Source organism: Argentina silus, assembly GCF_951799395.1.
Source record: "Argentina silus genome assembly, chromosome: 4".
Lineage (NCBI taxonomy): Eukaryota > Metazoa > Chordata > Actinopteri > Argentiniformes > Argentinidae > Argentina > Argentina silus.
The window spans coordinates 12,352,798-12,380,777 of NC_139658.1; the positions used below are offsets into that span (position 1 = coordinate 12,352,798).

Here is a 27,980-nt window from a genome sequence, read left to right on the forward strand (position 1 = left end):
TCTCTGCTTTAGCAAGACACAAAATAGGTGGAAATACTATAGGTAAATATATATCTATATATATCTATATATCTATATCTATTTACATGTCATGAGCCTAATATCTACATCTATCTACATCTATATCTATCTACATGTCATGAGCCTAATATTAAGTTGTAATTCTGTTAGACAATAGTACCAACTGAAACTGGGTAATAATAATTGTATGGAATGTCAAAGGTGATTATAATGACAATTTTGTATCTGAAGTTAGTATTTGAAGAATTTAATGGCAGAAACAATATTTATTTGGGAGAAAATTTGACAATCATCGTTCTGCATTAATGTAGTTCCCATGGAATTTAGTCAATCATTTAAATTTATTAATAGAAAACATTTAAAAAAAAAAAATGTTACATTTCATGAGACATTGTGCTGACCTAATGTAAGCAATATTAGAAAGTTAATAACATGTTTTAATCCAAAAATGTATACTGAGGCCATACTGAGTTAAAAGTACTCTATTTTTCTTACTTATTCTACAACACAAATGTAGAAATCTCTGTGTGGATATCTGACAAAATCATTTCTTAAAACATGAGAACACTGATTCACATTATAGTGGACATATCCTGACATGATTATGAATACAGTACCTGCCAAAGATTAGGACTTTAGCTGTACTGCGCTATATCCGAGAGAGCCAGTTTGATTGCGCTAGAGAAATGTAAAGCTGGAAGACTCGCTCTCTTGCTATACTCAATACTCAATGGTCACAGCCTTGGTCTTCAGGTATTCGTTGAGTGCCTCTTGTCCTGTTGGAGTGAATCACATACAGTGATGTTGCGACGGAAGTACATAATCACTGACTTCATGTCACCACTAGAGGGAAGAAATGCTACACACAAACTGTTGTGGCTAGCAAGACATTTCATGAACTCATGAAAGAAGTCCTCTTGATTGACATTTTCAGAACATTAAAATAATAGATTGACAAACACCTTCATCAATGTAAAGCATTTCTTGTTGCTTAAGAGCAGTGCATTTGCTATATCGGGCGGCCATTTGGTCTGCAAATCTGCTCTGAGTGAAGAATAGGTAACAGAATCTCCTCCAGGTCTTACCCAGGTCCTTGCCGAAGCCCGACTGCTTGAAGCCCCCGAAGGGCGCGGCCACGTCTGTCTTGTTGTAGGTGTTGATGAAGACCGTGCCGGCGTTTAGCTTCTCGCTGACGTACAGGGCTTTGCTGATGTCACGTGTGAACACTCCCGACGCCAGACCGTACTCCGTAGCGTTGGCCCTCCGCAGGACATCATCCACATCACTGAGAGAGAGGGATGAAAGGAGTGAGATGGGCCAGAGTGGAAGAGAGAGAGAGATGGAAAGCAGAAGGAGAGAGACCGTGGTGGTGGGGAGGTTAGAGGCCATAGTTAAGATGGACATGGTAAAACAAACTTCAAAGTTGAGACTTTTATAATGTATGTATTGAGCTAACTTCAAACCAGCCTGTTCAAATAAAGGTACTGACCCACTCTTGAACTTGGAGAGGATCATGACGGGGCCAAATGACTCTTCACTAGCGAGGAACATATGGTCTTCTACGTCAGTGAACACAGTGGGCTCAAAGAAGAAACCTGGAGAGAAATAGATAACACAATAAGCATTTATAGACATGTATGCGACATATATATTAGATTTTGAGAATTGAACACAAAAGCCATATACTTGTTTGTATGATAATCAAACTTGTTTTACACTGGCTTTACTCAATTTGCTATATACACTCACTGAACACTTTATTAGGAACACCTGTAAACCTTCTCATGGTGTGGGGATGGCTACTTCCAGCATGATAATGCACCATGTCACAAAGCAAGGTTGTGTCAAACTGGCTTCATGAACATGACAATGAGTTCAGTGTTCTTCAGTGGAAAAATCTGCAGGAATTGCGTGATGCAATCATGTCATCATGGACCAGAATCTCAAAGGAATGTTTCCAACATCTTGTGGAATCAATGCCACGAAGAATTGAGGCTGTTTTGAGAGCAAAGGGAGGCCCTACCCAGTATTAGTATAGTGTTCCTAAGTGCTCGTCAAGTGTATCTATATTTATTTTATTTTATTCTTTTTTTTCTTTCCTTACCCACAACCTACACGTCCCTCAGGTATGGATTTAAAATGCAGTGAACAGAAACTAAAACCTTTGTGACCTTGTCTCACCTGGGCGGGCGACTTGTTTTCCCCCACACACCAGAGTGGCGCCCTCCTTCACACCTGTCTGGCAGTACTCCACCAGCTTGTCCAGGTGGGCCTTGTGGTTCTGGGGGCCATGATCTGTGGAGCGGTCCAGAGGATCACCAACCTTCATCTTCTTTATCTCTTCAACCTGCGAAAATAATAGAAACATAATAGAAACATATACAACACAGTACATGCAGATGCAATATTGTTGATATGATAAAAAGATATGATACAATCAGATGTTTATAACAAGGATACAAAGATAAAAAAAACTTTAAAAAAAACTAGAAAAAAATACATACCACTCTCTGTAGATACTCGTCATGGATGGTTTCCTCCACAAAGAGTCGGCCAGCTGCGATGCAGTTCTCTCCCTTGTTGAAGAACACTGAGCTCATGCCCTGAAAAACACACACACACACACACACACACACACACACACACACACACACACACACACACACACACACACACACACACAGAGTAAGTAAATATATTATACTGCCATTCTACCTAGCGATTTTTACTGAAAAAAAGTTACAGTTTGAATATACTGTACAGGTAGACTGACCATGCGAACAGCCTTATCCATGTCACAGTCGCTGAAGATGATGAGAGGTGATTTACCGCCCAATTCCAGAGACACCTTCTTCACATTACTTATTGCACAGCTGGGAGAGAGGAACACATGTACAACACATGTGAGATAGGGGCATTTACACAGATACGCATAGCAAATACACACACACACCCACACACCCACATACACACACACCCACGCACGCGCACGCACGCACACACACACACACACACACACACACACACACACACACAGACACACACACACACACACACACACACACACACACACACACACAAACAAACAAACAAACAGCCATACACAAACAGCCACATAGACAGGCTCAGTCAGATACATACTCTCATACAAGCACACACAGGACAAGTCATGGTCAACTCTAGACAGAAGTCAGTGTGGAGGAACAGTGACCTCTCACCTTTTCATGATGTGTTTGCCTATCTCAGTTGAGCCGGTGAAACCAAGCTTACGGACGTCAGGGTGGTCCGACAGACGCTGGCCCACCACAGAGCCTGACAGACAGAAGAGAAGCTGAATCATCATATTGTCAGCATCAAATAATCCATTCTACCTCTGGAAAATACACTATTGGAAATCTATGAAAAAAGCAGATCTAGGAAAAAAAATAAGGTAATATTCCATGTAGACTGTGTCCACCGCTTAATTTAAAGCGAGTTTGGGTGAAAATCTAAAATAAATAATGTGAAAATCTGTTACATCGGTGCAATCACAACCTATAGTTCAGTCAGGACACTTACGTCGGTTTTATCATTATTTAATGAAAATGGTAATACATTTATTTTGGCGTAATTGGATGACTCTGCGCTGTATAGCTCCCTGCCTGAAGTTTAACAACATAAAAACTAAATGCCATATGGCAGCCGCTCCCACGAAACACAGAGCGACCGAGTGGTTGGAGGCTCGGGCAGTGGATGGAACGACCAACAAGGATAACTCTCATAGCCAGTGGCGTTACACTGTTTAACTATGGTGGAGTGTTGCACAGCTGCTTTAAGCCTCGTCCCTGAACGTGAGAATATGTTTTGCATACGTTTGAATCAGCTGTCCCTCACCTAAGGGTCCGTCACTGCGCAGTTTGACTGAATAAATCCAAACCTATTGGAATTTATTTGCACTAATGAGCACTTTTGGTGGAAGCAAAATGGAGCACCAAGTAGGTTTAACTTGAATGAACTTGAAATTGCTTTTCAGTGTTATCTTTCACAGTTATAGACACAGACAACAATGAAAGACGGAGCAGCACACTTTTCTTGTGATTTCACTGAGTGACACGCTAAGTCTCTTGACAAGATAAGTCTCTAAGACAAGATAAGTCTCTTGACAAAACTAGAATAGATTCTCTGGTATTTACCTGATCCAGGGAGGATGTTGACCACACCCTTGGGGAATCCGGCCCTCGCTGCCAATTCTGCAAACTTCACAGCGGTCAACGGTGTCACCTAGGGGTAGGAAGAGAGACAGAGCAAAAATTGCTCAACAATGAATCTGTTTAACCCACAGTCTAAATGTTCTCGTAGAACAACGACACTAGAGTAGAGTATTAGGTGGGTAAATGCCCCACTTGATCCAACGTTGTAGATGGTCAAAGCTCTAGTGTAAGTGCATAGGGACACTCACCTGAGCAGGTTTGAGGACTGCAGTGTTGTAAGTGCATAGGGACACTCACCTGAGCAGGTTTGAGGACCACAGTGTTGCCAGCAGCCAGACAAGCAGCTGTTTTCCAGGCAAGCATCATCAGAGGGTAGTTCCAGGGGATCACGATGGCACACACTCTGAGAGGGGGTGTAACAAATCCATCCATCCAATCATTTGTCTATTCATTCTTTTATCAATTAATTAATTATTTTGGCCCTTCATTAATTAATTAATTAATTAATTAATTAATTAATTCATTCATTCATATATATGTGTTTGGGATGGTAGTGGGTGGGGTGGTGTGTCTCACCCAATTGGTTCTTTCTTGGTGAAGGTAAGGTTGCGATTGGGCCGGGCCTGGTTGATGGGGATGGTGCAACCCTGTGACAAGTGGACAGTGTGAGTGACATCACGAGGACCATCGTACAAATCACCCTGTCAATAACTTATGCTTTACCCTAATCGTAGGCACCAATGTCAAGTCAGGCGTATGCAACTCTTTGAGGCTTCTCAAAACAACTACATCATATCTTCATGATGATTACATAGCCTAACAAAGTGTTGACGTTTGTCATATCACACATATGAACGAAGGCAACACCAACTTAATTTTCATGTTGCACAAAATGAAACAAAGTAAAAAAAAAAAAAAAAAAAAAAAAAAAAAAAAAGAGAGAGCAACAGACTCTGTTGCCATCTCCATATCTCTCTCACCTGGATCTTGTCACACCAGCCGGCAAAGTAGCGGAAGGTCTGGATGGACATGCCTATGTGGGTCTTTAGGGCCAAGGTGTAGACCGCCCCGGAGTCAATGGACTCGATTGTGGCCAACTCCTCCTCATGCTGCTCCATCAGGTCAGCTAGCCTGGGGGGGGTCGCAAAGGGTCAGCCAAGGGTTTGTTTACCACAGTCAACTAAACACTTTATCCAACACATAGAATAGAGCAGAATATAAACCAGAGTAGAAAAGATACATTGAATAGAATAGAGAATAGAGAAAGAAGAGTGTGGCATTGACCACTGGTATGTGAGTGTGTCTTATCAATCAACCCAGACTCTATATGAGTATCTGTGTTTAACAGACGCACTTGTATATGAGTCTGCCTCTGTCTCTGGGGTTCATCTTTCCCCACTGTCCCTCTTCGAAAGCCTCCTTGGCAGCTGCCACAGCTCTGTCCACGTCACCGATTTGAGCAAGAGACACATCACAGATAGCCTAGACACAGAGAGAGAGAGAGACACACACACACACACACACACACACACACACACACACACACACACACACACACACACACACACAAGGGAGTGTCATCTTAATTTGTCATCGCCAAAGAAAGACCAATAAGTGAGATCAGAACTCTGTCTCTGTGTCGCCCTACCGTCCCGTCTGTGGGGTTAATGGTCTTGTAGGTCTTTCCTCCCTCTGCGTCCACAAACTCCCCGTTGATGAACAGCTGGTGGGGCATCCTGATGGTCATGTTGTTGATGTTCCTCTCCACCTATGTGCACAGTGTACAGAACCATTCTAGGATTAGGATTCAAAGGCATTTTACGTACAGTCCCTGCCTTCCAAAGCTTGTAGAAATCTGTTAATGACAAAGATTTCACCTGGATCACCACTAGTAGCTTTGCTGGTGATCAATAACTAACTCAGTGGACTTGAATACAACAGTTAATGGGTTAAAATAAACAGTTACAGACAAGTTAAAGGTTTGGCGTGTTAATGTCAAGTTAATGGCTTGATGATCATACTCTATCAACAATAAATGATGATGATGAGGATGATGAGGATGATGAGGATAAGGATCATGATGATCATGGGGATAGTGATGATGGTAACGATGATCATATTCATGATGATGATGATGTTAGTGATGTTGCTGTCAATAATGAATGATAATGATAAAGGTGGTGATGATGATGATGATGAGGAGGAGGATGAGGATAAAGATAATGACGTACGTAGTCGACCACCAGCTCCTCTTCGTCGTCCTCCCCCCGGAGCTTCCTCACACACATCTGGATGAAGTCCTGGAAGGTGGTGGCCATGTACACATCCTCATTCTGCAGCTGGCAAGCACTGGCCCTCAGCTTTGCCTCCTCCACCAGTCTGCAATACGAAGGGGTGAATGAGGGACGGAAGGGAAGAAGAAAAAGAAGAGGGCGGGGGGGGGGGGGGGGGGCATGGACAGATAGATGGATGGAGTGAGAGGAAAAGAGGGATTGAATGGAGAAAAAAGGGTGGCGGAGGGAGAGGGAGAGAGGAGGACATTGGGAGAGAAAATGAAAGGACATCACAAATAGAAAATAAAAACGTATTACATCTCTTTGCTCCTTAATGCGAGCAAGCTCCCTTCAAGTGAAGTCTTTGCGATGTTCAAGTTGGGCTGTTCTTTACCTGACCACGTCCATGGAGGCAGCGCCTGACTTGAAGAAGTCAGTAGAGTCCTCAACCTCATCCACGTTGGTCAGGATGCTCTTCCACACATCCTGTCATAACACATGAACATTGAAAAAGACTTCCCCCATATTGGCTGGATGGATGGATGGATGGATGGATGGATGGATGGATGGATTTGGATATTTACAGTAGTAATACAGGAACATGATTGAAAGAACAGAGGTATAGAGTGAGTATCCCGAGCCAACAAAGAGAGGATGAAGTGAGTTAGGATCTTACCCTCATCTGCTCAGCGAAGGCCTTCTCCTCCTCTGTCAGCTCCACGGCAGCACTGTCCCCCGAGCGGAAGTACTGTGCTGCCGCAATCATCTTCCCATCCTCAAACTGCAGGTTCTTTACCAGCAGCTAGGTACACAGACACACAGACACAGACACAGACACAGACACAGACACAGACACACACACACACACACACACACACACACACACACACACACACACACACACAACACATGTATGTGTTATTATAGTGCACACATACAGATCAAAATGCCTCACAAGTGATCATGTCTTGTCCTGGAAAACATCATAAAAAAATAAGAAGTCTCTCTTCCAATTTAATTATTTTTTGCCTGTGGTCATAAGGTTGTTCCACTGTCTTCACATTCATATTTGAGACAGTATATGCAGTATATATGCATTTCATAAATACGTCTTTGAGAATTTCCAATGGGTCCAATCGGAGTCGGACAATGGTAAAATTGATACGTGATTCAAGTCAATATGGAGCGCACAGAACACATGTTTTGGATTGGAGCTTGCGGGAGGTGAGGAGGACATCTCGGTGTCATTGGTTTACCAATCTGCTTTGACTGCATTGTTTGATTGTTTCTGTATGAAATGGGGGAGATTGACATGTCCTTGGTCTGATAGTCACAGACTCCCTCTTCCCCCACCTCCCTAGAGATCACAAGTAGCATTAAAATTGATCATTGCAAATCAATGACCTCTGGTGAATTGACGAGAGAGAGAGAGAGAGAAAGAGAAAGCTAAAGAAGGAAAGAGTGAGCGAGAGAGCCTGTGGAACAGAGGGAAGGGAAGGGTGAAGTCACAGAGGAGAGGGAGGCACCAGGTGACATTTAGATCAGCTCCTCAACACCTCAGGCGGCGTGTAATGTGTTCATTTCCTCACTCGTTTGCCAACCTGCTCCAGTCTGTGTGTGTGTGTGTGTGTGTGTGTGTGTGTGTGTGTGTGTGTATGTGGGATTGAGAGAGAGGGCGGGATGTGTAGAAGAGAGGAGAGAGTGTGTGAACCATGAGGAACATTCAGAACATTGCCAGTCATAGTTCACCCCCCCCCCCCCCCTTTCTCTCTCTCTCTTTGTCCCTTACACACACAGACACACACAGTTGTGAATGGGAGGAGTTTCCATACAGCCCAGAGTGACAGGACAATAAAGACTGAGGTGACCACAGCGATTGAAATCTGTCATGTGTGTTCATCTCTTTGAAAACAAGCTGACACAAATGTATTACAAACACCATCAATTGACGGAAGTCATAGCTCGAGGTGAAACTTGCCCAAAAGGAAAATCGTTTTGTTTGTTTTACTCAATATTCCAGTTCATATAAATAGAATTTTATCAAAGACAATATTTAACACATAGTATAGCCCATATAAATATAATGACATCATTCTACTTCTGGTTTAGACAAAGATTATATAATTAATAAAAAAGAAGTTAGTTGGATAGATGAAATAGAGGATGATCATATTAAAAGACACTAGTCAGTGGCAAACCTAATAAACGACCCCATATGACGACCCCATATGTGTGCCATTGCAATGCAGTTGTTTACATCAAAACTACATCGAAACGTCCATGTTGTCATGAACCTGCTCTGTCTAATGAGGTACATGTGGCAGGTGGGAGTTTTCCATCTAGGTCTGCCCCCCATGTGAACATGTGAAACATCCATGGACAGAGCCAGGTGGACATTCCCAGCCGGCTGTATAACAGGTATGCTCCGCTTGCTTCTGGTGGGACAATGAAACGAGGCTCTGTTCCCCATATGCGTGACGACCGTACACATAATCCTCAAATGTATCATTAAAACTGCACTTACTTACTGCCCCATACACAGAAAACACATCCAACAACATGTTTGTCATTGTGACCACACGTGAAGATGGACTTGCACCACAGGTCAAATGTAGATAGATAGATAGATAGATAGATAGATAGATAGATAGATAGATAGATAGATAGATAGATAGATAGGATGACCCTGGTGTAGTTCAGTGGTTGGTGGAGTGGTTGAGAGTGATTTTAGTGGTGTTAAACTGGTTGCTGAGGCAAGCCCACTAATAGGAATAAGTATGAGCAATAACAATAGTTGGACTTGCTGAAGCATAATTCCTCTCTGTGCCCGTATAGTCCTAAACACCCTCCAGTCCAGCAGGTGGCGGCCACAGCCACACAGATCATTGGTGTGACGGTATATGTGGTTTCTCTTCTTCTTGAGATAGAGAAAGTCAACACGCATTGAAGAAGGAGAAACGCCAATGTATTAAAGGTTCCTATTTCATTCGGAAATGTCTAAACTGAAATTGTTGAATGCGTTTCTGACCGAGCGATTAACAGCAGCTGCTGTGGAGATATTTGGAGCTGTTGAAATAACGATCGTGGAGTATCATGAAGAAATCTCCCGTGCGAAAGAGGAGAACAAGCGTCTTCAAAGGGTACTGGATTCAGTCCTCCAACCCGACATAAAGTTGCACCGAGCAGGTTCGTAACGAGGATGACCCCCAAGCATATTTTAGATGTCTCATTTCTATTATACACAGCGCAGTATAGTTAGATACAAAATACTATAATAGCTTTGTTGGGCTACTGTACTTCAAACAACATAGGTTAAACTGAGCATGTTTGCTTCTCTCAAACAGCCTAATACCTACTCTCCAGAGAGGTAATAGACCTTGGACTGGACCCAGTGGACTGTTTTCAGAAGAATAGCCTATCTAGGTTTGCATTTGGCTGATATAGGTTATGCACTCTAATGGTAACATTACCGTTTTTAAATATTATAGTTCTATATATTCATCATAACATTCTCGACTTTATTTATACAGTGCCCTGTGTAAAGAACGGGAGTGGAAGCATTTGTTCTTTTGGCTCTATACTCCAAAAATGACTGAGGTTGAAGTATAGGTTCTCAGCTTTTATTTGATGGTATTTTGTGTACTGGTTTCACCATTTAGAAATGACAACCCTTTTTATACATAGTCCCCCTACTTCAGATAGAATATAATATAATAATATACATATATAATAAAGACACCAAATGTAATGGGACAATTGGCTTGACAGGTGTTTCTGGTTAGTCAGGTGTGTTCCGTTGTAAGGATGAATCCAACTCGGGGTGGTCAGATGCTCGGGCAGGGTCTGGCTTTGATCTTAATGATCGAGTTGAACAGCGCTTAATTATGCTGCCTAATGTTTAATTGGATAAATAGTAGTGACTCTCTACATTACATAAAGCTAGCTCGATACAAACACATATAAGATAAATTACCCCTAATTTATTATCCATAAATACAAACGTACATCAGCTAAATTGCACTTGAAAAAAATCCATTAAATACACATGCACTGTTTTTAGTACATACTTTTTAGTACATACTCTCAGTATCAAAATCCAGCAGCAGGTACTCCAGGTCACAAAGAAGCCCCACGACATGTTCCTCCATAACCTCCGTATCCACAGCCTCTGTAGGTACCCCCCCATATCCGCCATTCCCGACCCCCCCTGCCCCTCCTCAGAGTGGAGCGGGAACAGGAAGATCAGGGAGGTCCCCCGGAGGTCTCCAGGAGAGACACCAACATCACCATCTTCCTTTCCCCCCTCTGGCTCCACAACCTCCTCTTTAATCCCATCCTGAATCGTCCCCTGAGCCGAGCTCTCAGCTTCCCCAGACACTTCCAGGCTGAGGACACTAGATGTAGCCAGCCCCCCCACACCAGGGCGCCCTACCAGGAATACACCGGTACCCACGGGACGCCGCCATCCCTGCTCGTCCATGAGGGATCCCGCCATGATTTAAGCGCAGAATCCCCCCTCTGAAGTTCTGAGCAGCCTGCTCAGGTGGAAATGCAGGTCGGGGGAGGGCCAGACTTTCGACGGCACTCATAATTCTGATTATTGCGCAATATCAAAACCCAGAAATGATGCGGAAATAGATGCGCCGAGCATCTGACCACGCTAACGGAGTATCTGAGCACCCTGAGTTGGATTCATCCTGACACCGTCACATCATTTCTGCAGGCATAAGAGAGCTGTCAATGTCTAGTATTGATTCTATGTAAGCCGTTTGCCTTTGGAGTCTGCTATTGGTGTCTATGAACATGAGGACCAAAAAGGTGTCAATGATGCTCTTAAATGTTGAGGAAGACATTATTAGGCTGAAAATCATTAAAAAAAACTAAAACCAAAACCTTAGGCTTGCCAAAATCAACAGTTTGGAACATCAATAAAAAGGAAAAAAAAGCACTGGTGACCTTGCCACTGAGCATCCTCCTCTATACAGTCCTTTACCACCAAGGGGGGGGGGTATACTCAAGGGGTAAACTACGGAAGCGAGCTAAGGGAGTTGGCGAACTAACTTTAGATCAAACACAGGATTTTGTCAATGTTAACTCACTAACTCCCTTTATTTACAATTAAATTACTTTGCAAGAGACATTTGGCAAACCACCCGATGAACCATCAGAGTCAGTGAAAGAAGGATTTTATTCCAAACTTTGGCTTGGTGGGGCTATTTTTATTTTGATACATGAAAAAGTCTCTGATTCTATCTGTCCATAGGACTATATAGGGGAGGATGCTATCCAGCTATGGTAACCTCAGCAATGACAAATGGGCTGGTAGGCCAAGGAAGACTTCTACATTGGATGACCGAAGAGTGCTCATAAAATGTTAGCCATTTTCTTAAGCATGATGCTATAGGCCAGAGAATTGATCTGAATTTTCTAAGGGCCTCTCGTAAACAAAGTTGTTTTTTTTAGGTCTGGTTCCTTGAGGTCTGGTGCAAAACACTTGCTATAAAAAAAATGCTACATTTTCACACATCTGAACGGATCAATCTGAACACATTTAGTCCACTCGTGGTAGACGTGCCAAATAGCTTTGAGAAATATTCAGTAATGGCAGAGAAGTGATGATAGGCAAAACAGCCATTTTCAATGCAATGTCCGATGCATCAAAATAAGCTTCACCTGAGGTCTATGACGAACAAAGCAAAACATACTAAGCCTCTCTATTGATTGTTTAATGTTTCTTTCCATCCTTTCCCCAGACCTCAGTGATCAGACTTTCTCAGTCTCTGAAGAGGAGGTTCCCCTTGAGCAACAGGATTGGAGCCCCAGTCTGGGGCAGGAGGAACCAGAGCCCACGACAAGTCAGGAGGGGGAGGAGCAGTTTCAAGAGCTCAAGTCTCATACCAATGACTCTATACTCACTCTACCATGTTTGAAAACTGATTTTCCTCAGGACACACCTGATGCCACCTTGCATCCGTACCCAATCAAAGTTGAGGAGGACAGCGAGATACGTGATCTGCACAGAGCAGGTTTGTAATGTGGATTACCTCATGCAACAATATTGCATTTAGATATTCTCTCTATTCTACACTGCACAGTATAATAAAGTCAGAATCTCCTACTTCACTAAAGTCACTAAAACCAGACTTGCAAATGAAGCACCACTCATTCCAATAAATTGCATTTTGTAGCCTAGCGATATGCTTCAGCTGAGGTCTTTGTCGAACAAAAGCGAAATATTACTACGCTTGTTTATTGATAATTTTTTTCTTTCTATTCTTTCCCCAGACCTCAGGGATCAGGCTTTCTCAGTCTCTGGAGAGGAGGTTCCACCGGAGCAACAGGACTGGAGCCCGGTGGAACTGGGGCAGGAGGACCCAGAGCCCACAACCAGTCAGGGGGAGGAGCAGTTTCAAGAGCTCAGACAAAAGTCTCATACCAATGACTCTATATTCACTCTACCATGTGATTTTCATCAGGACACACCTGATGCCGCCTTACATTCTTACCCAATCCAAATTGTGGAAGACAGCGGGATATGTGATTTAACAACCACTCCAGCTAGTCACATTAAAACAGAGCCTGAGGGCTATGCAGTGTCAGAGACAACCAGTGACTCTCAACACCCTGGGACAGAGAACATAGGACCATATGGATGCCATATTTGTGGCAAATGCTTTGACGGGATAAGAAAACTGACAAACCATATGAGGGAACACACAGTATTCTGTGTGGAGGGGCAGTATCAGTGCAATGTCTGTGACAAACATTTCAAATATAAGGATGAACTATTAAATCATACTAGGGCACACTCAAGGGAGAGGGGGCATCAATGCCATGAATGTGGAAAATCATTCAAACATAGGGGTGATCTAATCAGGCATACCAGGATACACACAGGGGAGAGACCATATCACTGCCAAATCTGTAAAAACCGTTTCAAAGCGAAAGCTGCACTGACTGTGCACATGAGGGTACATTCGGGGGAGAGACCCTATAGATGTCATGTCTGTGGAATGTGTTTCATAACGGGGAGTAATCTAAAAGTACATATGAGGAGTCACACAGGGGAGGCACCCTATAGTTGCCATGTCTGTGGAAAAACGTTCAAACAAACGTGTAATATGGTAGAGCATTTTAGGACTAATCATAAGGGACAGGGGCCGTATAAATGCAATCATTGTAGCCAGTGCTTTTTTGACATGAGCTCCCTGAGAATCCATGAGGAAATGCAGGGCGGAAAACATGTAGTATAGGTCAGGGCCCAAGGAGGCAGAAAAACCTTTGAAAGTTGAGTGGAAACGTCTTATTTTACCAGGGGAGGTATAGTAAATATGTTGGTTGATACTTCCATTTGAGAAATTGTCCTATAACAAAAAAAGATTTGCCTCTTTTAAAAAGCAACTGAAGACTTCTTTTTGCCTTGCTTTTAATAAGCCAGCCCTTTATATTATTTTACTCTAACATTTATATGTATTTATTTAATTATCTATATTGTAGGCCTACACACTTTCCTGTTATTCCTATGATGTTTTTTTTTTATTATAAATTATTATTATTGCCGTTTTAATATTGGGGTGTGCCCCGACATTTCCTACTTAGGGCCCCATAATAGGTTGAGGCGGCACTGAGTACAGTATGTTATCACAAATGAGATTTAAAGTTATTTTGCTGTTTCGGTATCCAAGATATTTGTGAATCATTTTTCAATAAGGTAGCCACATAAGTGCAATTTTCTTAAGTGTTCTCAGACTGGATCAATGACGAGGATGACGCCTGAATAAACACAGTGGACACTGGAATGTTTTGTCTTCTCAGTATTTCTCTAGTGCAGTAGGTGGTGACAGGACTGAGGAGTTTGCCACTAGACACCAGGACAGGCAGGGTTTTTATTTTTATTTTTTTATTACTTTTTGCATTTTTTTTTAACCAGGGCACACACGCACCTACACAAACACACATCAATGAGAAACCAGGCACACACAAACACACATGCTCATGCACTCTCTGGATGGTAAGAGTACATTTAACTCCAGTGTATGTGTTAATTACCTGACCCAGCGTATGGTCATACTTAAAGTCCTTTGAGTGACCAAAGCATTGGCATTCTTTGCATGTCAACTACATCTATTAATCAGTTATTTTAGCAAGGACGAATCCTTGCCGCAATTGTTTTGGGTGTTTCAGACAAATAACAGATGTTTTTAATTGAATTCAGGAATAAACCTAAATGAATAGACATTGAAAGGCAGTTTATCAAGTGGAAGTCTATGACCTCAGTCCAGCAGATGGCGACATCGATTTACCGGTTGCGTGATGCACGCCTTTTTTTTTTATTGGTTGCTGCGGTTGCTGTTGGCCATAACACTACAGAAGAAGTCAAGGACGGGATTTTGACCATGCAATGGATGCAATGTAAACCTCTCTGAGGATAAAATTAAATATTTAATCTGTTTTTTTTTTGTATAATATATATATAACTATCTATTTGATCTCTGACGGCAGTGATAAGCAGATAAAAACGTCTCGTCTGCCTGAAAGCCACAAGAGGAAGATCAGAACAGAAGGATGCTAGCTTGAAGTTTCCCAAAAACCTATTTAATCACTTAAGATAATTCTCAAACATGTCCAGACTACAGCTGTTGAATGTGTTTCTCACGGAAAGATTAACAGCGGCTGCTGTGGAGATATTTGGCGTTGTTGAAAGGACGGTAGTGGAGTATCAGGACGAAATCACCCGGACGAAAGAGGAAAATAAACGTCTTCAAAGGCAACTGGATTTGGTTCTCAAACCCGAGATAAAGCTACACAGAGCAGGTTTGTTGCTAACTCCAACGTATAGCGATATAGTTAGCTACTATAGATGTTCAGATATAGCAGAATGCATGCACGGTCGATGAAAAAAAGAAACATTTGATCTGATAAGACCTAAAGCGGCGGCCGGTGTAGTCTTCGATGTGGCGAAACCTCAGCACGTTTTCAGGCAAGCACGTTTTCCACTGCCTGGGACGGGAAAAGTACCGAGTATTTTGTAGTACCTAACAAAAAACCCCCAATAAAAACCTTCTTGGAGTTGTTATATTACTCAACTTATATAAGTAGGCTATACTCTACTCTGATTGTGTGTTGTTGTTTCTATAGCTGACGTATTCCCTTCTCTGCAGACCCCAGGCATCTCACCCTCTCCGTCTGTGAAAAGGAGGAGCAGCACAGCGACCAGGAGTGGAGCTCCAGTCTGGGGCAGGAGGAACCACAACCCACACAGATCAAAGAGGAGCAGGACCTCAGAACCAGTCGGGGGCAAGAGCCTCAAATGGTTGAGTCTGATATCAACTTCAGGCTTTCATGCGTGAGCGACTGTGGCCGATACCCACCTCAACCCTCACATCTCTATCAAATCCAAACTGTGGAGGACAGTGAGAGGAATGACTTGTCACCAACTCTAGCCGAACACATCAAAACAGAACCCGGTGGAGACGGCTGTGAGGTATCGGAGCCGACGAGTGACTCTCCGCGACTCTCTGCAGTAAATCCGGACTGTTCTGTAGCTCAGAGTGAAAAGGTGTATCACTGTCATATTTGCAACACGTATTATGCAAAGAAAGGAACACTGACAAGTCACCTGAGAGTGCACACAATGGAGAGGCCCTATCGTTGCCATGTCTGTGGAAAGCTTTTCAAAATGAAGACTTATCTCAAAAGGCACACACGGTTACATACAGGGGAGAGACCGTACACCTGTCATGTCTGTGGTAAACATTTCAAACGAAGTAATCATATGGTAGATCACGTGAGGAGTACACATAAGGGGAAGAGTCCTTATAGATGTGACGATTGTGGTGAATGCTTCACTCATTTGATCTTCCTGAGAGATCATGTGGCAACAATTCACACAAGAGGCCAAGCCATGAGTGCCTTTATTCTAACAATTTGACCCAAGTCCACATTAAATGTTGTCATTGTAACCACTGTTAATATGAACAATTTGATGTAGTCCCATTCAGTCACTAGGTGATCCTGGCCTAGGACCCCTATCCAGAGTAGCAGTCAACTGGGGTTGGGGTTCGGTTAGAAAATGTGATCTGAAAAGTGGGTTTGGGACTTTTAATTGAATAAACACTACTAGGAATGTTTTTTAGTTTTTTTTCAAAACAGTTTAAGTGCAGTGATTTTTGCAGTTGAACTGCAGTAGCTGTAGTTGTGTAAACAAAAATTTGCATTCTCTGATTGCTTCATGCTTAATCACAGTTAGTGCTTAATCACAGTTATATATATTATGGGAAGTGTACCTGAATAAATTATGATTATTTTGTTTACTTGTGTGTGACTGAATTAATAAAGATTGGAAGGATAGTTTATCAAGCATGTTTTGCCTTATAGTGAAAGTCAATATTACTCCAGTACAGCAGGTGGCGACATCGTATCAGTTTTGCGATGCACGCCTGAAGCACAAAAAAAGGCAGAATTGAGTAGATTACAAGCTATCCTGTTGTCTACAACCCATTTCTTTCGTTATTGTCTGTTTTACTTGGGATAATTCCCAATCAAACATGTCAAAACTACAGTTGTTGAATGCGTTTCTCACGGAAAGATTAACAGCGGCTGCTGTGGAGATATTTGGAGCAGTTGAAAAAACGGTAGTGGAGTATCAGGAAGAAATCTCCCGTTCGAAAGAGGAGAACAAACGTCTGCAAAGGCAACTGGATCTGCTTCTCAATCCCCAGAAACAAAGACGAGGTTTGTAGTTGACGACTATTAATATACAATCGTCCTGGTTGGGTTAGCTAGCTGTGTTCACTAAAACAATAAAAAAATTTTTTACGTGAGCTTCAGGATTTTGGAAACAAACTTGGCTGACTTTAATGTATTAACGCCCCCCCCCCTTCCAGACCGCAGGCATCAGGCTTTCTCAGTCTCTGAAGAGGAGGTTCCCCCTGAGCAACAGGACTGGAGCCCCAGTCTGGGGAAGGAGGAACCAGAGCCCACGACCAGTCAGGAGGGGGAGGAGCAGTTTCAAGGGCTCAAATCTTATAGCAATGACTCTATATTCACTCTACCATGTTTGAAAACTGATTTTCATCAAGATACACCTGATGACACTTTGCATCCTTACCGAATCCAAGTTGTGGAAGACAGCGAGATACGTGATATGTCGACAACTACAGCTGATCTCATCAAAATAGAGCCTAAGGAAGAGGGCTATGCCGTGTCAGAGACAACCAGTGACTTTCAACTCCCATCTGCAGTAAATCCAGACAGTTCAGCAGTTCTGAGGGGAAATATTTATCGCTGCCATATTTGCAATGAGTGTTTTGCAAGGAAAGGAAGGTTAACAATGCACCTGAGAGTCCACTCAGAGGACAGACCCTACAGCTGCCACATCTGTGGGAAACGTTCGAAATATAAGTGTGTTCTACAAAATCATATGAGGATACACACTGGGGAAAAGCCCTACAGTTGCCATGTCTGTGGCAAAGGATTTACAGCTAAGAACTATCTGTCAGAACATATGAGGGTACATACAGGGGAGAGACCCTATAGTTGCCATGTGTGTGGAAAACCTTTCAAAGCGAAGGGTGATCTGACAACTCATATAAGGATTCACACAGGGGAAAGACCCTATAGCTGCCATGTCTGTGGAAAACTCTTCAAACGCAGTGGTCATATGGTAGATCATGTCAAGAGTGTACACGTAGGGGAGAGACCTTATAGATGCAATGATTGTAGTGAGTGTTTTTCTGAGATGAGCTCCCTGAGAAAGCATGTGGAAACCATTCACAAAGTGCAGAATACATGTGTGCCCTTGCTCTGACAATTTATCCAAGCCAAGTCCACATGTCATGTTCTCATTGTAACCACTGTAAATATGAAGTCCTAATCATTCACTATATCTGATTACATTTCTAACACAGACTAGGTCAACGTGGTGACCTTTAAATCATGTTTTCTATACAAAATGTGCAAAGCCTGTAATAAATCATTTTTAAAAATCACAGAATGAAAAAAGTAGGCAGAAAGCCTCAGAAGGCAGAAAAAACAGAAAAACAAGGAGAGTAGCCTGAAAGGAAACTATGTTTGGGATTAAACTGCAGTGCACTATATTAGTACAGTATGTTGCTACTGTATGTTCCCAAGGAGGGATTTGACTGTAGTTGTGTAACAAAAACCCTTGTGTTCTCTGTAATCAAACTCTTTGCATTTCTTTGTTGGGAAAATAGGTGCAGTGTACTCAAAGTCAAACGAACAGCTAAAAGCACACATTCGACACTGCTAGTTGGCAGTTTACTAACCCCATTTCCCCAATAGTGTTATTATTCATTATTACTATGTGTATCTTATTTGTATTTCTAGTAAGCTATGAAGTATATTCGTTCTCATATCTTTCAATCTGTTTAGTTGTTTTCTTCATGTTTTTTTCTATTCTGTTTTTCTATTTTGTTCTGGTGCTTTTGATTTGTATTGTGTATTTATTTATTCCATAGTCTATTATTTATTTTTAGGATTTAGAATTGGTATTAATTAACATTATAAACTTTTAATTTACTTTACTGCAGTTTATGTAAGAGTAGCCTCTTTTCGGAAAGTTTTGGCGACCTGGGTGAATAAAGACAGAAAGTAAAGTTAAGTAGTCATGTTTGTCTTCTCCGTGAAAGGTAATGTTTCTCCAGTACAGCAGGTGGCGACACTGCAACATCTGTTAACGACACATATTGCAGACAGCAGAGCGCAGACCATTAACAAAAAATAACTTCCTCAGAGAGTCGCAACGACAATATAGGTTTATTTTATTATTACTAACCAACTCACAAACATGTCCAAACTACAGCTGTTGAATGCGTTTCTCACCGAACGATTAACCGTGGCTGCTGTGGAGATATTTGGAGCAGTTGAAGAAACGATAGTGGACTATCAGGACGAAATCTACCGTTCGAAAGAAGAGAACAAACGTCTTCAAAAACTGCTGGATTTGGTTCTCAAACCCGAGATAAAGTTACATCGAGCAGGTTTGTAACACTGCGGTTGTGATTTAGCCAAGATGTTGATCACATTGATGTGAATGTATCACTCAATAGAGCGACATGATCGCTATATTTACGATTGACTGGGAATCGGTCTAAAATATGAAAATTGATGACCCAAGCAAAAATAATTTGTGGCTGTGCACGGATTTGTATGGAAATCCACAACATATTACTGGTTTAGAGTTTTTTTTTTTTTTTTTTTTTTTTTATCGTTTTCTTCTGTGTCTCGATCACATCTGATGTGGAGACCAAACTTTCGGCAATTGCACGGCGCGACCAGTGTGGTTTTCATAGCGGAGAGAAAAGTAATGTTCTGGAGACTCATGATCAATAAAGAACCTTCTATAGAGTTCACTACAGAGTCTAGTTTGTCTTCTACCCAGATACAAACTTTAAAATCGGGTTGAAAGCCTGAAGAAGGCAGTTTACTGTCGAAATGTTGATTTAAATAAATAATTAGTATCAGAGCAACCTTACAAACATTACCATTACACTTTATTATGATTATTACTTAAAATTAAGAGAAGATTCATCATCGAATTAACATGTCTTATTAGAAGCAGTAATCGGTCTGAATAATCATTACATAATAAACTTGCTCATTTTTGCCAATGTCAATACCGATTGCTGGCCGGCCGATCAATCGGTGCATCCCTACAACATTTAGTTTTCCATAGTGGCGTCATTTGAGCTGAACCTAGGGTATTACAGAATAATTGGCGCAAAAATAATAATCCTAATTTGGGCGGAGGGTCTGGGAGTCCCCTCCCATGAAAATGTGGGGTTTTGTAAACGAATGTCATGCAATTATATACACTCACCGGCCACTTTATTAGATACACCTGTTCAACTGCTCTTTAACGCAAATATCTAATCAGCCAATCACATGGCAGCAATTCAATGCATTTAGGCATGTAGACATGGTCAAGACGACCTGCTGAAGTTCATACCGAGCATCAGAATGGGGAAGAAAGGTGATTTAAGTGACTTTGAACGTGGCATGGTTGTTGGTGCCAAACGGGCTGGTCTGAGTATTTCAGAAACTGCTGATCTACTGGGATTTTCATGCACAACCATCTCTAGGGTTCACAGAGAATGGTCCGAAAAAGAGAAAATATCCAGTGAGCGGCAGTTCTCTGAGCGGCAGTTCTCTGTTGATGCCAGAGGTCAGAGGAGAATGGCCAGACTGGTTCGAGATGATGTCGAACCTTGAAGCAGATGGGCTACAGAAGCAGAAAACCACACTGTGCCACTCCTGTCAGCTAAGAACAGGAAACTGAGGCTACAATTCGCACAGGCTCACCAAAATTGGACAATCGAAGATTGGAAAAACGTTGCCTGGTCTGATGAGTCTCGATTTCTCCTGCGACATTCAGATGGTCAGAATTTGGCGTAAACAACATGAAAGCATGGACCATCCTGCCTTGTATCAACGGTTCAGGCTGGTGGTGGTGGTGTAATGGTACACTTGGAACACTTTGGGCCTCTTAGTACCAGTTGAGCATCGTTTAAACACCACAGCCTACCTGAGTATTGTTGCTGACCATGTCCATCCCATTATGACCACAGTGTACCCATCTTCCAGCAGGATAACGCGCCATGTCACGAAGCTCACATCATCTCAAACTGGTTTCTTGAACATGACAATGAGTTCACTGTACTCCAATGGCCTCCACAGTCACCAGATCTCAATCCAATAGAGCACCTTTGGGATGTGGTGGAACGGGAGATTCGCATCATGGATGTGCAGCCGACAAATCTGCAGCAACTGCATGATGCTATCATGTCAATATGGACCAAAATCTCTGAGGAATGTTTCCAGCACCTTGTTGAATCTATGCCACAAAGAATTAAGGCAGTTGTGAAGGCTAAAGGGGGTCCAACCCGGTACTAGCAAGGTGTACCTAATAAAGTGGCCGGTGAGTGTATATACTGTATAATCACCAAACTTTACGCAGCTGCCATGCCTTACCCAATGACTCCTGGCTATCCACAGTTCTGAAATGGACAGTTAAGTGGGGATGAATTCAAAGCGTTTTCAGACATCACTGCAAATGGCCACATGCTTAGATGTGGGGCAGTTTACAGGCCTGAAGTTCAAATCATTTTCAAGACAAGACTATACGCACAAATCAAACAGGGACTCGGCCTATATTACACTGGAGGAATCACAAGTGAGACAATCAGAGTTTTTTTGGTGGGAAAGGAAACAAAAGATGAGTAAATTGGCCGCCTTTATTAGGATTATTACATTGCAAACAATTAAAAATAATTTGTCATACCATGAGAGCTCCCAGATTTGCGCAAAACAAGTCCATGCTTTAATACGTGACAAAGCAAGCCAATGGTGAGCTAGGAAAGCGGCCATCCCATGTGTATGGCTTTTCGGCATACAGAGAGAGCAAAACGGGAGCATAGACAGCAATGAATTCTGAAACATTGAAAGACATACAAATTGTTACTACATCTTAAATTCCATAAGCCTCCCCTGACTGAAATTAAAACGCATAACCCTCCCTCAAATCCCCCCATCTATAGGTGGCACGGTGTGAATAATGAATGGGGTCTTTTTAAGATGACTAATACTATATATCTTTCCCTGCAGACTTTGGACAAATCACCATCTCTGTCTCTAAAGACAAGGTTCCCCATGAGCAGCAGCACAGTAAGCAAGATTGGAGCCCCGGTCTGGGGCAGGAGGATCCAGAGTCCACACAGATAACAGAGGAACAGGAGCCTGGTACCAAAACTCCCTCCTATGTAGAAAGTAAGGACTCACCTCAGCACTCATATATTGCCCAAATCCCACCTGAGGAGATCAGCACAATAACTGTACTCATCAAAAGTGAACCTGAAGAAAAAAGCCATGCAGTATCAGAACCAACCCGTGATTCACACCTCCTCTCTACAGTTGATCTAGCTGGAGGTCCACTATTGTCAGCTTCCATGTTAGACAGGAACAGAACCCTGGTTACAGTAAATCCAGAGTGTTCTGCAGCTCAGAGTAAAAATGTTTATCGCTGTCATATTTGCAACAGATGTTATAAGATTAAAGGAAGATTAATACTGCACTTGAAATTACACACAGAGACCCCCTATCACTGTAATATTTGTAAAACAAGTTTCAAAGAGAGGGGTACGCTGAAAGTGCATATGAGGACACACAAAGGGGAGAGACCCTATAGGTGCAACGTCTGTGAAAAACATTTTAAAAAGAATACTCATCTAATAGAACATGTCAGGACACACACAGAGGAGAGACCCTATAGATGCAACATCTGTGAAAAATGTTTCAAACATAAGAGTCGTCTTGCATATCATATTAGGACTCACACAGGGGAAAGACCACACAGCTGCCATGTGTGTGGAAAACGTTTCACACAAAGTAGTACTATGGTAGTACACATTAAGGCGAGACACAAGGGAGAGAGTCCGTATAGCTGCCATTTCTGTGGAAAACAGTTCATGAAAAAGATGAATCTGACAGAGCATACGAGGATACACACAGGGCAGAGTCCCTCATCCTATCTGTCATGTCTGTGGAAAACAGTTAAAACTGAATAGTAGTCTGACAGAACATACACTCACAGAGCACTTTATTAGGAACATCTGTACACCTTCTCAAGGTGGTGTAATGGTGTGAGGAATGTTTTCTTGGAACGCTTTGGGCCCGTTAATACCAATCAATAATTGCTTGAATGCCACCGCCTATTTGAGTATTGTTGCTGACCACGTGCATCCCTTCATGGCCTCAATTTACCCATCTTCTAATGGCTACTTCCAGCATGATAATGCATCATGTCACAAAGCAAAAGTCGTCTCAAACTGGTTACATGAACGTGTGGTGGAAGTCTAGGATTTACCACTCTGTACTTTAGCTCTTCGGAGGTAAGAAACAAGTCCTGAGTAGCCACAATATATGAGTCCGGTATTTATTGCTTGCAAACAAGAGACAAGAGCGTAACAGCAGCCCAGCGTAGATCCGGGGGTCCGTTCAGTGCAAGTCTAAAGAGACAATGATCAGGTTTGTCTTTTATACAGTTTGAACATAATGGGAGTCGCCGCCAAATCTATCGGCTGATGGGCTTGTGCTTACGTGAGAAAGGGCGGGAGAGAATGAACAATGGGGAGACTCTCTCACTGATCAGTCTGTGCTTTCTTACTGATTAATCGCCGTTCAACATTTCACACCTATCGGCAGGATGCGCCTGTCCCCCCATTATTGCTCTCTCTCACCACTCCCTCAGAGATCACCGCTGTTCATATGGTAAATCATGCAGTGCTTCTTAGAACAATGGCTATAGAACTTTAGAGGTGTGGCAAGAGAAAATGTAATCACAGTATTTACACAAGTTGTATCAGTCATATGAAAGTGTATAACCTGAAAATAGTTCTATGAATGTATTTTCCATAACACATGACAATGAGTTCAGTGTTCTTCAGTGGCCTTCCCAGTCACCGGATCTGAATCCAATAGAACACCTTTGGGATGTGGTAGAACGGAGATTCACAGCTTGAAAGTGCACCTGAAAAATATGCAGGAACTGCGTGATGCAATCATGTCATCATAGACCAGAATCTCAAAGGAATGTTTCCAAAATCCTGTGGAATCAATGCCATGAAGAATTGAGGCTGCTTGGAGAGCAAAGGGAGGCCCTACCCAGTATTAGTATAGTGTTCCTAATAAAGTGTTCCGTGAGTGTATGAGGGTATATACAGGGGAGAGACCTTGCCATGTCTGTAAACACACTTCAAAGTGAAGAGTCATTTAACATCTCATATTAGGACTCACACGGGGGACAAACCTTTAGCTGCCATATAGAGAACATTTCACACAAAGTAGTAATAGGACAGTACATATTAAGGCTAAACACAAGGGGTAGAAGCCGCACAGATGCAATGACTGTGGCTAATGCTTCAGTAAGATTGGCTCCCTGAGAGAGCATGTGGCAACTATTCACACAGGAAAGATGTGTTTGGCTATATTCTGACTGACAAATTATGTCCACATGAAATGTCCTCACTGTAACCACTGAAGATGTGTAATTTGATAATCTATTAAATTCATGGTATTTATTTTTTGTAAACTACTAGTTTTTAATTGTTATACCTTAACAATTGATTAATTGTTAAGACATCCACAGTCTGAAAAATACTTGGTAGGCCTAGGCCTTCAACGTACATAAAACATCTGATTGCTTATCTGTTTTGGATTTTTTGTGTGACTATGAAATGCTATGAAAAGCTCTTATCTTGGATAAATAAAGACAGAAAGGAAAGTTGGTCATGTTGTCTGACTTCTTGAAAGGTGATATAAACTCTGTGGTGACATGTTTCCCCAAGTCAGAAGGTGGGGACATTTGTTCCATACTTGAGTTCTTGTACATAAACATTGAGCCACAAGACAACGTTTTGCAAGCATCATTAGCCAGTGCAAATTTAATAAAATGTATTTATTTAGCTAATTTTAAGTAATCCAAACATATCAAAACTGCAGTTATCGAATTAGTTTTTAATGCAACGATTAACAGTGGAGATGGCTAAAGCACTACCCTGTTGAGATATAATGACAAACATAATAACAATGGGGTCATAGGTCCTTAAATGATAAAGTTCTACTCTCTCAGGTATCTGAAGGACGTTTATGTAAGTTATTTACTCAATAGAGACACAGCCACCATTATCTTTAATTACCCACATGCACATGCCCTGGTTTCAAAGAGGCCTGGCTAATACTATATCCTTCTCTGCAGACCCTGGGCAGATCACTGTCTCCGTTCCCCATGAGCAGCAGGAGTGGAGCCCCAGTCTAGGACAGGAGGACCCAGAGGTCACACAGATAACAGAGGAGCAGGAGACTGATAACTCAGACCCGACATACACTCCCTCCTATGTAGAAAGTGATTCTGATAAGGACCCAACTATGTCCTCAGAGGAGGCCAGTGAGAGGAATGATCCATCAACCACTCCAGCTGAACATAACAAAACTGCAGTATCAGAACCAACCAGCAGCTCACAACTACTGTCTACAGTAAATCCAGACTGTTCAGCAGCTCAGATTGAAACTGTTCGCTGTGATATTTGCCACAAAAGGTATGCAACAAAAGGAAGACTAACAATACACAAGAGGGTACACACAGAGACCCCATATCACTGTACATTTTGTGAAAAACCTTTCAAAGAAAAGGGCACTCTGACAGAGCACATGAGGACACACACAGGGGAGAGACCCTACAGTTGCAATGTCTGTGAAAAACATTTCAAACAAAAGATTCATCTAATAGGTCATATTAAGACTCACACAGGGGAGAGACCATACAGCTGTCATATTTGTGAAAAACATTTCACACAAAAGAGTAATATGATAGCACATATCAAGAAGAGACACAAGGGAGAGATGGCTTATAGTTGCCATGTTTGTGGGACATATTTCAAGAAAAAGCTTAATCTGGCAGAGCATATGACAACACACACAGGGGCGAGGGAGAGGAACCATCAAGGGAAGAGATCTTCCACCTGTATCTGCCATGTTTGTGGACAACTTTTCAAAAAGAAATGTATTCTGACAGATCATATGAGGGTACATACAGGGGAAAGACCCTATAGTTGTCATGTCTGTGGAAAACATTTCAGAAAAAAGAGTTATATAAAAGATCATATTAGGACACACACAGGGGAGAAACCTTTTAGATGCCATATCTGTGGAGAACATTTTGCACAGAGTACTAAAAGGTCACAACATATTAAGGCCAAACACAAAGAGGAGGATCTGTACAGATGCAGAGATTGTGGCAAAAGCTACACTAAAGTAAGCTCCCTGAAAAAGCATGTGGAAACCATCCACACTGGTCCTGACCCTGGTCCACATTAAATGTTCTCACTGTAACCATTGTAAATATAAACCATTTGATACATTCACTCAAGAGGTCTTCACAGATCCACCCGAATACTAATACGGGTCTCGGGTCTATGTTACTGATATACCCAAGTGGACACGACCCCGGCTGTAATTAGTCGTGTATATACAGGTACATGTCAGTCAGGAAGAAGAGACCTTATAGATGCCATGATTGTAGTGAGAGTTTTTCTGAGATGAGCTCCCTGAGAAAGCATGTGGAAACCATTTACACAGTTCAGAATAATGCCCTTGCTCTGACAATTTGACCCAGTCAAGTGTTTTCATTGTAACCACTGTAAATATGAACCGGAGGCCTAGTCCAATGTCTGATTAACATTCTATATAAGATTACATTCATGACCCTTTCATCATTTTCTCATATACAGTGCCCAGCGTAAGTAATGGGACAGTGAAGCATGTTTTCTTTTGGCTCTATACTCCAAAAGTTTGGATTTGAAATCAATGGTATATGTGGTATTTGTGTACCGACTGGTTTCACCATTTAGAAATGATAACACTTTTTATACATTGTTCCCCTATTTCAGGGCACCATAAGTAATAGGACAGATTAATATAATGTCCAAATTAAGCACTCATGCTCAGTATTTGGTCACCAATCCCTGGGTGGGATGCTGGGTATCTTCTCTGGTGATGGTCTGCAAGGCCTGTACTGCAGCCATCTTCAGTTGTTGTTTGTTTTGAGGTCTTTTTGCCTGAAATCTTCTCATCAGGAAATTAAATATATGTTCAATTGAATTTAAATCAGAAAATTGACTTGACCAGTTAAGACCTTTCCACTTTTTGGTCCTGAAAACCTCTGTAGTTGCTATGGCAGTATGATTTGGCTCATTGATGAAGCACCATCCAATGAATTTAGAGGCATTTACTTGTACTCGAGCAGACAAGATGTTTCTGTACACTTAAGAATACATTCTGCTGCTGCCGTCAGCAGTTACATCATCAATGAAGACAAGTTAGCCAGTTCTAGTGGCAGCTACACATGGCCAAACCATAACATCCCCTCCACCATGTTTCACAGATGAGGTGGTATGCTCTAAATCTTGGGCAGATCCTTTTTTCTCCAAACTGTCCACTTGTTATCACTCTGACACATGATAATATTCATCTTATCTGTCCACAAGACCGTTTTCCAGACCCCTGCAGGCTTTTTAGGTACTTTTTTTTGCAAACTGTAAATGACGATCCTTTTTGAGGATAACTTGTGGTTTGCACCTTGCAGTTGTAACAGAGATTGATTGGTTCATTTGGTACCCAATTATTTACCCACCTGATTCTACTTACCTACTTGATTTAACCAATGCAACTTGGGGTTCACTTATTTTTGCACCTGCACTAATTTCTTTATAATTTAGTTTTTCTACTACACGCATGAATTCTTCTGAACATACAGAATTATACAGTGGCAACATTTGAAATTGGTAAAAATATATATTTTTAAATATTATTTATTCAATAGTCCATTATTTAATTATCGTCTGTTAGAATTATCTCAACTTCTCATTTACTTGACTGCAGTTGATGTACAGGAAGAGCCTGTTTTCTGAATGTTTTGACGACC

At 41.9% G+C, this 27,980-nt stretch overlaps 4 protein-coding genes across 4 annotated transcripts in view; 3 read left to right on the forward strand and 1 right to left on the reverse strand.

Moving 5' to 3' along the window:
* Positions 1-303: 303 nt before the first annotated feature.
* The window catches only part of aldh1l1 (aldehyde dehydrogenase 1 family, member L1), a gene marked incomplete at its 5' end in the record, with an annotated part of 43,963 nt that continues 16,286 nt past the window's right edge, over positions 304-27,980 (reverse strand). Inside the window, 16 exons of the mRNA XM_083667785.1 lie at positions 304-797; positions 1,107-1,306; positions 1,511-1,616; positions 2,203-2,368; positions 2,526-2,624; positions 2,795-2,894; positions 3,240-3,333; positions 4,194-4,281; positions 4,509-4,614; positions 4,788-4,858; positions 5,192-5,342; positions 5,566-5,693; positions 5,860-5,979; positions 6,443-6,590; positions 6,879-6,970; positions 7,161-7,286. Of these exons, the coding sequence (XP_083523911.1) occupies positions 742-797; positions 1,107-1,306; positions 1,511-1,616; positions 2,203-2,368; positions 2,526-2,624; positions 2,795-2,894; positions 3,240-3,333; positions 4,194-4,281; positions 4,509-4,614; positions 4,788-4,858; positions 5,192-5,342; positions 5,566-5,693; positions 5,860-5,979; positions 6,443-6,590; positions 6,879-6,970; positions 7,161-7,286 (1,851 nt within the window). The 3' untranslated portion in view covers positions 304-741. The remainder of the gene's footprint in view (positions 798-1,106; positions 1,307-1,510; positions 1,617-2,202; positions 2,369-2,525; positions 2,625-2,794; positions 2,895-3,239; positions 3,334-4,193; positions 4,282-4,508; positions 4,615-4,787; positions 4,859-5,191; positions 5,343-5,565; positions 5,694-5,859; positions 5,980-6,442; positions 6,591-6,878; positions 6,971-7,160; positions 7,287-27,980) is intronic.
* On the forward strand, positions 14,997-16,667 carry LOC310803124 (uncharacterized protein). The gene is made up of 2 exons (XM_083667784.1): positions 14,997-15,298; positions 15,646-16,667. The coding sequence occupies exons 1-2, from the start codon at positions 15,106-15,108 to the stop codon at positions 16,413-16,415; spliced, it is 963 nt and encodes a 320-aa protein (XP_083523910.1). The 5' UTR covers positions 14,997-15,105; the 3' UTR covers positions 16,416-16,667.
* On the forward strand, positions 16,977-18,921 carry LOC310803121 (uncharacterized protein). The gene is made up of 2 exons (XM_083667781.1): positions 16,977-17,218; positions 17,371-18,921. The coding sequence occupies exons 1-2, from the start codon at positions 17,032-17,034 to the stop codon at positions 18,291-18,293; spliced, it is 1,110 nt and encodes a 369-aa protein (XP_083523907.1). The 5' UTR covers positions 16,977-17,031; the 3' UTR covers positions 18,294-18,921.
* LOC310803120 (uncharacterized protein) lies at positions 19,242-27,975 on the forward strand. Its single transcript, XM_083667780.1, has 3 exons — positions 19,242-19,485; positions 22,109-22,270; positions 25,257-27,975. The coding sequence occupies exons 1-3, from the start codon at positions 19,293-19,295 to the stop codon at positions 26,372-26,374; spliced, it is 1,473 nt and encodes a 490-aa protein (XP_083523906.1). The 5' UTR covers positions 19,242-19,292; the 3' UTR covers positions 26,375-27,975.

Bases quoted from the DNA above. Each gene is read 5' to 3' on its own strand.
- LOC310803124 (XM_083667784.1), top strand. From the start codon at position 15,106: ATGTCCAGACTACAGCTGTTGAATGTGTTTCTCACGGAAAGATTAACA. The intron at 15,299-15,645 runs GTTTGTTGCTAA...CCTTCTCTGCAG, and splicing joins GATAAAGCTACACAGAGCAG to ACCCCAGGCATCTCACCCTC.
- LOC310803121 (XM_083667781.1), top strand. From the start codon at position 17,032: ATGTCAAAACTACAGTTGTTGAATGCGTTTCTCACGGAAAGATTAACA. The intron at 17,219-17,370 runs GTTTGTAGTTGA...CCCCCCTTCCAG, and splicing joins TCCCCAGAAACAAAGACGAG to ACCGCAGGCATCAGGCTTTC.
- LOC310803120 (XM_083667780.1), top strand. From the start codon at position 19,293: ATGTCCAAACTACAGCTGTTGAATGCGTTTCTCACCGAACGATTAACC. The intron at 19,486-22,108 runs GTTTGTAACACT...CTTTCCCTGCAG, and splicing joins GATAAAGTTACATCGAGCAG to ACTTTGGACAAATCACCATC. The intron at 22,271-25,256 runs GTAAGGACTCAC...CCTTCTCTGCAG, and splicing joins AACTCCCTCCTATGTAGAAA to ACCCTGGGCAGATCACTGTC.